This window comes from Exophiala aquamarina (genome assembly GCF_000709125.1).
Source record: "Exophiala aquamarina CBS 119918 chromosome Unknown aczIA-supercont1.12, whole genome shotgun sequence".
Taxonomy (NCBI): domain Eukaryota; kingdom Fungi; phylum Ascomycota; class Eurotiomycetes; order Chaetothyriales; family Herpotrichiellaceae; genus Exophiala; species Exophiala aquamarina.
This window is the reverse complement of record NW_013550576.1, coordinates 876,682-887,095: the sequence shown is the minus strand read 5'-3', so window position 1 is coordinate 887,095 and position 10,414 is coordinate 876,682. Positions and strand designations below refer to the sequence as shown.

The window sequence follows — 10,414 nt, the reverse complement described above, 5'->3', positions numbered from 1 at the left end:
CCGAAGAAACTAAATAGGAATTCTACGCTAATCTAAATAGTAGGAGCTAAGGTAGAATACGAAATTTAAAGGATCTTTTAAGGAAATTAAGTCTTAAAGAAAGTAATAATAAATCGAGTCTTTTAGAGCTATCTAATTAAGAGTCTAACGATAATATAGAAAGTTCTATAGAAATTAATAGTTAGGTAGATAGAGAGAAGAGTTAATAACGAGGAAGAAGGATTAATTAATAATAACGAGAAGAATATATTTACGAGTTTTTCTAGGCTCTAGCTTATTAGTATTACTTTAGAACTATATATAAGTATAGCTAATTATAAGGTAAAGAGTAAGAATAAAAGTAGAATAGTTAACGAGCTTAGGTAGATATTCTATAAGTTTACGATAATAATTATACTTTCCTATATCGATCTACGAAGCGATATAGAGTATTAAATAGTAATCTAGGTAAGCCTAAATAACTACTATAATAAGTACGATAATTTAAACTAGAAGATTCGTAGTAGTAACGTACGATACGAAGGCTAGAGTCTTTAAATTAAGAACCTAGGTACTCTAGAAATTAGAAGATAGAGAACTAGATTAGGCTGCGCAACGGGTTGGGTTGGACAACCCGTAGACCTTTTATAACCCGAGTAAAAAGCCCTATAGGGTTTTTAGTCCTTATAAAAACCCGATTAACTAAAAACCCAATAGGGTTTATACCCCTATTGGGTTTAGTCTTGGTAGCCCAAATTACTAAAAATAGAGATTATTACTTAGATTATTACTATTTTTAGTAAAAAATATACTATTTATAGTAATTATTTCTATTTTTCTTAAAAATAGTCTATTTTTAGTAACTCTTAGCAGCCCTATTAGGTTTTAAACCCTATCCTCTTTTTTTTTAATCCGATTAAAAAACCCGTTAGGTTTTTAGCTATTTTAGAAACCCAATTAATTTAACCCTATTAGGTTAGGTTCCGGGTTTTTAACTAGGTTTAGCCCAACCCGTTGCGTAGCCTAAACTAGATAGCTAAACGACTCTATTATACTAATAGCTATTATCGCTATTAGAGGATATAATAATAACTAAGTCTATATTATACTATACTATATATAGAATATAATTAAATAAGGTAAACGTTATAAACTATAGGAAGGAAATAGAGACTAGACTCGTACTATTATTATTAATAAGAATCTATATTAGTTTTTAATTATCTAGAAACTAACTAAGGAAGAAAGAAAAGGTAAAGTCTTTTATCTCGACTCTATCTATAACTATAAGAAGGAGAAGAATAATAAGAACTTAATTTATTTCTACTCGTTATTAATTACCGAAGGATATTTACTAAAAGATATTATTATTAGCGATATAAAAAGTAAGAAGTAATAGAATACTAGCGACTATAAGCTATAGATAATAATAAATTTTCGAGTATTCTATTATAGTAAGGATCTATAAGTAGTATAAATTAATATAGAGACGAGGGTAGAGGTAGTAAATATAATTACTAAAGAAGTTAAGAACTAAAAGATAAATCTATTCTTTTTAGAGAAGGCTTTTATACTAGGCGAGATAGGGGATTTTAATATATCTACTAGGAGAAAGAAGGTTATAATTATCGATCCTAAGGATTTAATTAAGGCTAATATATAATCTATTAGGAGTAAAATCGAAATACGATTAAAGAAGTAACTACTAAAGTAGAGGAGGCTAGACTATATAACTATATAGTCGAATAATTTAGGGAGTACGAGGACGGTTTATTATATATTATTTTATTTATATTACTTTAAGAATACGATACTAGAATGTTACGATTATAGTATAGATATTTCTTTTACTACTAGTTAACTATAATTTCGTTTCGTTTAGTATTTCGTTTAAAGCTTTTTACTCTTTATAAGGTAAACGACTTATATAAGTTATCGAGAGGAACTATTATATCGTTAATTTCGACGTTACTCTCTAAGTTTTCTCTTACGATAACCGGTACTACGACCTTAAGTTAACGAGAAGAATATCTAAATACTAGCTATAAAGAATTATTCTTAATACGATACGATTACTTAGTATTACGATATTTCTACGAGAACGAGGTAATTTCTCTACGAGTTAGCTAGCGAGCCTATAGTTCTAGGTATTATAGATATACTTAAGAGGATTCTCTAAGTAGTAAAGCGGAGAGGAATATATTAGGGCTCGAGGCGCTTAGTTATAAGAAAAGAGAGAAGGAGCCTTAGTATAGAAGAATAAGTAAGGAAGGAAGAAAGTAGATAATCGAAGAAATAAGTAACGTAAAAAGGAGTAACTTAATATACGCGAGCTTATATTAGATATTAAATAGTAGTTATAAGAGTATAATTTATAGAATTAAGAGCGTTTTTCCTTCTACGAGTTCGGCTATATAACTATATAGCCTAAATTTTAGTAGTAGTAATCTTTACGGATAAAGCTATTATAGCTTTATATACGTCTATTACGAGAAGTCTTAAAAGTATAGTCCTTTAGCGGACTTAAGACTATAGAGATCGATAGCGTTACTATTCCTCCGCTAATATAGGTGAGTAAAGAGTATCGTTTTAGTTATAGCTACTATAGTATTCGTTTTAACGTCGATTAGTTCTTATCCTACGGTCCTAGAAGAGAGAGAAACCCTAGTAACGTAGCCCTACTCCCTTATTCGACCTACAGGATAGGCGAGAATATATACCGATTTAATCTTAATATAACGGTAGAAATTCTTCGTAATACTAGAGAGACTCGAGGATATAAAGGGTATAGATTAGGTACGCGTTTAATACTAAAATAGATTTCCTAAGTGTACACTTAGGAAATCCCCTAAGTAGATACGCTCTATACTTAGCATTAATTTTAGCTATTCTTAGTATTTTCCTACCGCCCGAGGATAACGTCTTATTAGACACGCTAGGCACCGTCCTTATAACTAGAAATATTACGTACTATTATTTTAAGGTAGTACTAGACTATATATTAGTCCTTGTTATACCTATCGGTAGAAGATAACCGAAACTAATCCTACTATTTCCATTCTCTTTCGAGACGCTAGTCTCGTAAGTCTAAAGATAACGGAAATGCATTAAGGATCTAGCTCCGTAGGATGCTCGTTAATTCGGTAGAGCTATGGGGCGTTTAGTAGGCAAGTTACTAAATAGTAGAAAGTTAGGGGACGGTTCCTACTTCGTAACTTATGCTAACGAAGATTTAATATAGCGTAGTAATGACTGTCTCGTTACTATCCTAATTATTGGCCTAGACTCGTATTCGACCCGAAGTTATCGTTATCTTATATTCGACTATAAACGGATCCCTCTCGCCGCTAGGAAGTTCTTTAATACCTAAGTACTTTTCTGCGGGATAGTTTGTAACGTAATAGAGGGCAAGTATACCAACAGTAACTTTACGTAAGCATAAGCATAGTATTAATAGCGGCTAAGTAAGGAGGGAGCGGGACTAACCGTTAAGGGTACAAAACATAAAGTATATTTATTCCTGCTCGTAACCGCTTATGTAGAATAAGATCGTAAGATTAACTGTAGTGGCCAAAAGCATTACACACATTCTATTCAATGTCCGCTTAGCGAGCTTCCGTAGATTATGCTGTCTGCGGGTCTCTAGCCTTAGGCTGCGACGGAGGCTTACGTCTCCGGTACCCTCCTTTTTACTGAAGGCGGAGTGAGCATTTCGCATAAGATCTCCGAGAATGCTAGGGTGTACAAAGTGTAGAAAGTAGCTAGTTAGATAGAGGTTGATGGTGATATCGTATATTAAAAGCGGTAGAGTGATTTTAAAAGGGAGGCCGATGTAATATTTGCTGTCGGTAAACTCGGCGACGGGGAACATAAAAGAAAGAATGGCGATGGATCTAAAGCCTAACACGACGATAGTTATATTTACTAAGTAGTAATGGTCGGTTAGACGCTTATAGCGTCGGGAGCGTACGATATAGATACGCTTAACGAGGAAGAAATAGATGACGACCTTATCGACGACATTAAGTAAAGAATAATAGAGGCGAAGTAGGCGCGCTCGGTCCGGACTTTATAGCCGAATCGTAAGGAGGCGACGGCGATAATGAAGCAAATGCCCTAGAAATAAATAACGATTAGGTAGAGGCGGATTGCGGGTAGCCGTGTAATGGCGTCTAGACTAAGGTGTTGTATTCGAAGAGCTGCCGGCTATTATTCTCCGGCGGGCGTAGAGCGAATGGGGATATCGGCCTTACTAAAACAGCTGGATACTAATACGAGACATATTAGACACACGAGAGTATACGAGAACCTCCCGGCAACGGGAGTAGGATCTACATCGTCTATAACTAACCCATCTAGCGACTAAAGAGTCAAAAGACTAGAATGTGTAGGCGAGTGAAGTGTAGATTTAAATTAGTAAAAGCGAGAGAGCCCCGAACTAGAGCCTAACGATCAGGCTTCAACTTTACAAGCAGCGTGCCCTAACCGTACGCCTGCCGCCTCTAGTTAGAGGCTCCGAAACGAGCGTAGATCTTAGTACTTTAGCTAAGTGCGCTACATTGCCTAGTTATACTAATCGTCGGCGAGCTAGAATCTTAGCGTAATCCTAGATTACTGGGGACTACTGGAGACGACTAGAGCCGGCTGTAGTGTTGGCTTTAGAGGCGTCTATACTTAGAAGAAGAAATTCTAAGGGAGGCGGGCGCCTAGAAAAGCTTACCTAATCTAGCCCCCGCTAGGCCTCTCTAGGTAAGGCTCCTAAACCGAGTTCGCTTCGGTTATAAGAGGCGAACGGGCTACCATAACCTACTGATAATTCACCGCGGGAAAGGAATTGGCTAATTCCTATATGCTTAATCGTGTCTTCTAAGACTAATCGTAATATTGCTACTAGGAAATTCGCCTAATCGCGTTGCACGTTTAAACTTTTTAGCGTGCTTGGACGAGAGTTTATAGTAGATAGTAAAGAGCTAGCGTAGGGATGAGCTAGTGGCGGTACGTAGGAAAGGATGCGGAACTGGGCAGTGGCACCACGAAGATTCCACTTACTACTAAACATACCGAAAGTCTTCGCCTGTCCCCCTTTTTGTGCAACTTTTATAAATACAGTAAAAAGAGCATTGACCACGGAAGGTTGTGGTCGTTATCTGGGTCTTTAACCTCCCCGGCATTTTACACTTTCTACCTCGAAGCGGCCGTAAAATTCCGAAGCAAAAACTGTGGGTGGACGAGGAAACTAGGGTATAAGGGCTCACATTGTCTTAGATGAATTTCGGCTGCTCCTGAGCATAAAGGGGGCATAGTACACTTCACCGTTATGGCTCGAAATCGCTTACTACTGCTTACTAGGTATCATTTCCCAAAAGCCATTGGTTGCATCTTTTTCCGGTTGAAGGATGGCGGCATTCTCGCCAGAACTCTTCAGAATGTCTACCCAACGACAGCAAAGGATGTAGGACCAAGAGGCCAGCCGTCCTGACTCTGTGGCTGAGCCCAACATGCTGAGTGACGGTGTGAGGCAGATCAATGCCGTATCTGAGAGTTTGCCACCTGATGAGCGTGGAATTCTACAGCTCTCCGAGGCAGAGGTCGCTCACCAATTCGGCATCGAGCGGAATAGCAGCCTTTACAATCCTGACTTCTTCGGTCAAGGCGCATTGGCAACGCTCAACCCCTATTCCCTCGAGCTCAAGCATTACCGCACTTGGGCCTCAACTGTGGGTGGCTCAACGAGCCGTAGCCCCAACATGTCTCGCCTTCTTTATCCGACCTTACCCGTCATCCAGCCCAACAAAATGAGCGTCAGCATTGGGTGCATCAATCTCTTTCAGGGAATCCTGAACACGACAAACTCTCCCGCACTCGCACTGCAAGCGGGACCCGGTAACCACGCGCGCGACGGAGCGCGATGTTAACAGGTCACTTAGAATGAGGGGCAAGGATAAAGAGTTGTTTGTCTTGTCGCCAAATCAGGAAGACGACTATGGTGCAGTTCGTTTGAGGCGGAAACAGGATTGATTCGTCTAATCAAGCAAAGGGTTTTGCGACTCCTGGCAGAATCTGTCCTGCAAGGCTGCTCCGAGTCATCTTTGACATGCTGGAGTAGAAGCTCCCGAGCTTAGATCTAAGATCCAAGATACCAAGTAATGTTAATGACTAATGGCTGCGAGCGGATTTGGTGTATCCTACGCATTTGGAAACAAGCTGCATCTGAACGTGAGCTGCAGAAACTGTCGAACTCGGTCCAGACTTGTCTAAGACCAAATTCAAGATGTAGGGGTCTGGTGTCGAGTGTTGAGTACCTAAGTTGTTTTATGTATGGACGAGGCAACGAAATATCTCGACCATTCTTTCCCTAGCCTCGCAGCCTCGCAGCCTTGTGGTCTGGGTTTCTCTTCTGAAGCTAGACCCAAAGCGGTGATTTTTCTCTTTATGGTGAGGCACTTGGCACTGATTCGGATGAAAGTTCAGGCTCGTTCTCCAGGTTTAATGTCCTTCGAGTTGTGGAAACTCATGCCAATGCTGATCATACTGCTCGAAGTCTCGGTATCTGAAACGAAGGCCCCAAGGAGCCATTCGCAATCATGCATTTTCACCGATCACGTGATACCTCGTCCTCAGCTGTCTTTCATATTATCAGAGACTACCATTGACTGCTGTCCCAGCTTCCCCATGGACCAGTGTTACCCACGATGACAATGCGGTATCGCATCTAGTGTCAGTATACTTCAGCTGGCATCATTGTGCATACCCTTTGGTAGATCAAGCCATCCTTGTCCGGCAGATGAATTCGAAGAACTTATCCAGCCAGTATTTGTTGTAAATTACAGCAGTGGAAGCATATATTTATTCTTGTTATCTTTCTACTCCCTAAGAATGTAGAGAGTATAAATACAGTGAGAGTAATACTCTAGAAGCTTCCTAACAATTTCCAAGCACGCGGAATGATTTCATAAGGCTTTCATCAATGTCATGATAGTTGGTTGAGCCTCATATCACAACAGTATTGTTCTCCATTTTTGGTTAACTGCGTTTTTCTAGTTGCGTGTGTAAGTATCCTGTGCTATTTCATTCTATTCTAACTCGAATAGAATTATACGGATCATCCATCCGCATTTGCGGACCCGAATGATTGTTCGACAAGAGGTGTGCACTTTATGGAAGAGTCGACGAGATTGTGGGAACTTGAAAAAGCGAAAGCAACTTTGCAAAATCTACAAGCCTTTCTCTCCCTGATCTCTTGGTAAGGACCACCCTGTACGTTCTATGCAACTTATTGAGTTATCGCTGCAGCTTGGTCTTCGTAGGGAAAGACCGCCTTGGTGCACTATGCAAGCCAATCGGTCGCCCTTGCCAGTAACCTGAGAAGGCAGATGAAGAAGGGCTACAAGCAGGGAAAGGAAGAATTCCAGTCGCCAGAGCTCCTGCGATCTATAGCTTGGCACTTTCGGCCGCATTTAATATCCAAACGTAAGTTTATCATATATGTCACAGCGATGCTAACACTTGATAGTGAAGTAGCTCTCGCCTGGATGAAACCGCTAACTCTACAGCCCTTGATGTCGACATCTCCATATGATGTGAAGGCATTAGCGACGGAAGCATTATGGCAACCATATCCGAAGCGGGAGTTGGAAGTGGCCTATTACCCGTTTGCTGTCAATGAAGCAAGGTTTCGCTTGTACGTGATTGCAGCGGATCTACTACCCTTAGTCTTATGCGGCAATCCAGAGGACAGTCCTTTACCTGGTCATGTCTCTTTAGACACTGCGGCAAAGTTCAGCCAGTTCGAGCTGGCCTGGTCCGTGTAATTCTAGACTCTACTGAGATGCCTTGACGCAGGCATTAATTCTTTGCGTCTCATCTCCACGAATTTGTCTTTTGTGCAGCTCTGACTGATATAAGTCGTAAAACACAGTGGATAGTGCAGAGAGCTCGCGTTTTCGATAACGTCTGCACCTGTGGCTTGCCCCTTCCAACCACAGCCCGTCGGATCTCGGTGGTCACGCTGATTCCGCTGGGCTTGTTACTATTTCTGTTGTTTGACCTCTACGAGGTGCTCTTCCGTTACGTCTGACAACTTGGTACTATGTTTGTCGAGAAACGCTGTGGAGCGCAGTCCGGGTACTAGTCATGCCTCAATAAATGGTAACATGTATTTGATTACCGCAGGGGTCCTACATACCTAGTATGTCTTGGACCGCTTTTCCGACCTGGTCTATTCCGGCGATATGTCACCAAGGAATTCCTTTGCATACGCCGCATACATAAGGGCTGCATACTTTTGCTCCGCATTGTTCTTGAACTAATTAATGAGGATGTCACTCTTTATGATATAGATACTATAATTCGCATGACTGGGCTATAGTTAGATCCTGTCAAGAAAACTAGTACGATCGGAGAATTCCACCTCTTGCTTGAGGCAGGGAGTGATGCTTGCCTTCAAGAAGATCTAATGTCGAACGAGACCACTGATGTTGGGAATGTGGCTTTCCATCTACTGCAGCATACACGTTGTGCAGAATCTCTCACAGTCTCCGACGTACATTCATCATCAATAAATCCGCGATCGATAGCAACGTTTGACGCCTCATTAATTGCATGTCCCACAGATGATATTGGCTAAAGCCTGGAGGACTTTATTTCGTAGGTTTGGCGATGGCCGGTTCAGGATTGATCAGATCCAGGAGAGCTAAGGGTGACCGTGAAAGATTACTCGTCATTGGTGTCGGGATTGGAAGCTTCAACCATTCACCGTCTAGCAAATCCACGTTCTATGCGTACCTGTTCATGTTTTTGCTTATGAGAGTTAACGATTTTAGTCGTCCTGAACTTCTGGGCTATGTCGTCCACCTTAACGGGGTATATTTATAGTTCCTCTAGGCCCTGATACCTATTACCCCTAGCTGGTATGGACCCTAGATTAGGCTAGAGGCCTAACGTAACCTTAGCTTACTTAGTACAAATATACTACAAAGTACGTGCAATGCTCTCTCTAGATTAGGTTATTTGCTTTACTGGTCCTTAACTTTTAAAATCTAATTTATATTTAATGTCGCCTAGGATATATTTTATACTATCACGGACGATCGTAGAATCTAAGATTATTTAATATTTCTTCCCGTAATATTCGTGCTTTACATTTTCGCTAATAGGCTCTTGTCTACTACTCTTTCTATTACCCATTTCTAATTTCCATTCGGCTCGGTGGCCTAGCTACCCTAGTATCTTGCGTCGTTCGCTCTTATTTTCTCGTCTCTTGCTCTATCTCCTATTATCTTATATTCACGCATCTCTTTGCAGACTCCATTTTCCTCGTTGTAGAGCATTAGCCACATAGAGATAAGAGTATCGGGGTCACGGAGTATTATTATCTTTTTAATACGGGCCCGCCATCTAAAGATGGTAAGAACTATTAAGATTATGACGACTAAAATCGAATAGCTAGTATACGTATAGATTAGAAAGTCCATCCGGAATTGTAATGGGGAGTAGGGCACCCTACCGATGAGGATAACTAGGCAATCGGATAATGTTACTACGAAGGCGATATAGGCTTAAAAGAAATTTCCCTTCTAGAATGCTAGGAAGAAACTCGTAATTACTGCAGCATTTTGCGTTACTAGTATAGTTGATTCGGGATTCGTATGTCCTTAAAAGAGTTAATGGTAGGGAGTTATGAGCCGAACTTCGCGGTTAAGCTGCTTCTATCTACTATTAAGTAGACTAGTAATAACTATAACTATAAATCTACGCATCGGATTAGAGTTAAAGAAATTATTGAACTAACTATCGCCCTTCGCGAAAAAATACGCTATAATAATAGTAAGAAGCCTAATTATGGCTAAAATAAAGAGGCAGTCGAGAAGATATCGTTTAATAGTTCTACTTCGTAATTCCTACTTTATATATAGCGGCGGGGAAGATAGGATAGATGCCTTAGAGTAGCGGCGCCGATTTGGTAGTTTCGAGTAGGTAGTTAGTCGCGCACTATCTACCTTAATAATAGTATACTTAACGTGACCCGAGATTGTAGGATACTATGCTAATTTATAACGATATAAATCTAGAATATCTCTTATAGTTAATCGACTCGAGCTTTGTTCGATCTTACGGATTTTAGAAAGAAATTTATAGTTATATAAAAGGGAAGCTATACTAGCGATTAACGACGGGTTTACGAAGACTCCGCTCTAACGATGAGTAGATATAATTATTATTAAAATAATAATTATAGTAATAAGAAGGAGGATATTATAATCCGAGCTATAAGTAGTTCTAACTAAGGTAGGGTTCCTTAATAGAGTAGGTACTAGAGTATTAACTAGGACGATAAAGGGAATACTTATTCGTCGGACTATATCCTAAAATATAGGTATAGAATTACTAACGAAGTTAACTATAATAGTCCTACCTAGGGTAATAAGCGTATATA

General features: G+C 39.9%; 2 protein-coding genes across 2 annotated transcripts; one reads left to right on the top strand and one right to left on the bottom strand.

Moving 5' to 3' along the window:
• Nucleotides 1–3,709: 3,709 nt before the first annotated feature.
• On the bottom strand, nt 3,710–3,991 carry A1O9_10285 (uncharacterized protein; the record flags this gene model as incomplete). The annotated part of the gene is made up of 1 exon (XM_013401019.1): nt 3,710–3,991. A coding segment is annotated over one exon (282 nt), but the record flags the coding sequence as incomplete, so codon positions are not given.
• A 1,486-nt stretch (nt 3,992–5,477) lies between these two features.
• On the top strand, nt 5,478–7,790 carry A1O9_10284 (uncharacterized protein; the record flags this gene model as incomplete). Its single annotated transcript, XM_013401018.1, has 4 exons — nt 5,478–5,862; nt 6,339–6,396; nt 7,349–7,449; nt 7,501–7,790. 4 exons carry the CDS (start codon nt 5,478–5,480, stop codon nt 7,788–7,790), a joined length of 834 nt encoding a protein of 277 aa, XP_013256472.1.
• Between the last annotated feature and the right edge of the window lie 2,624 nt (nt 7,791–10,414).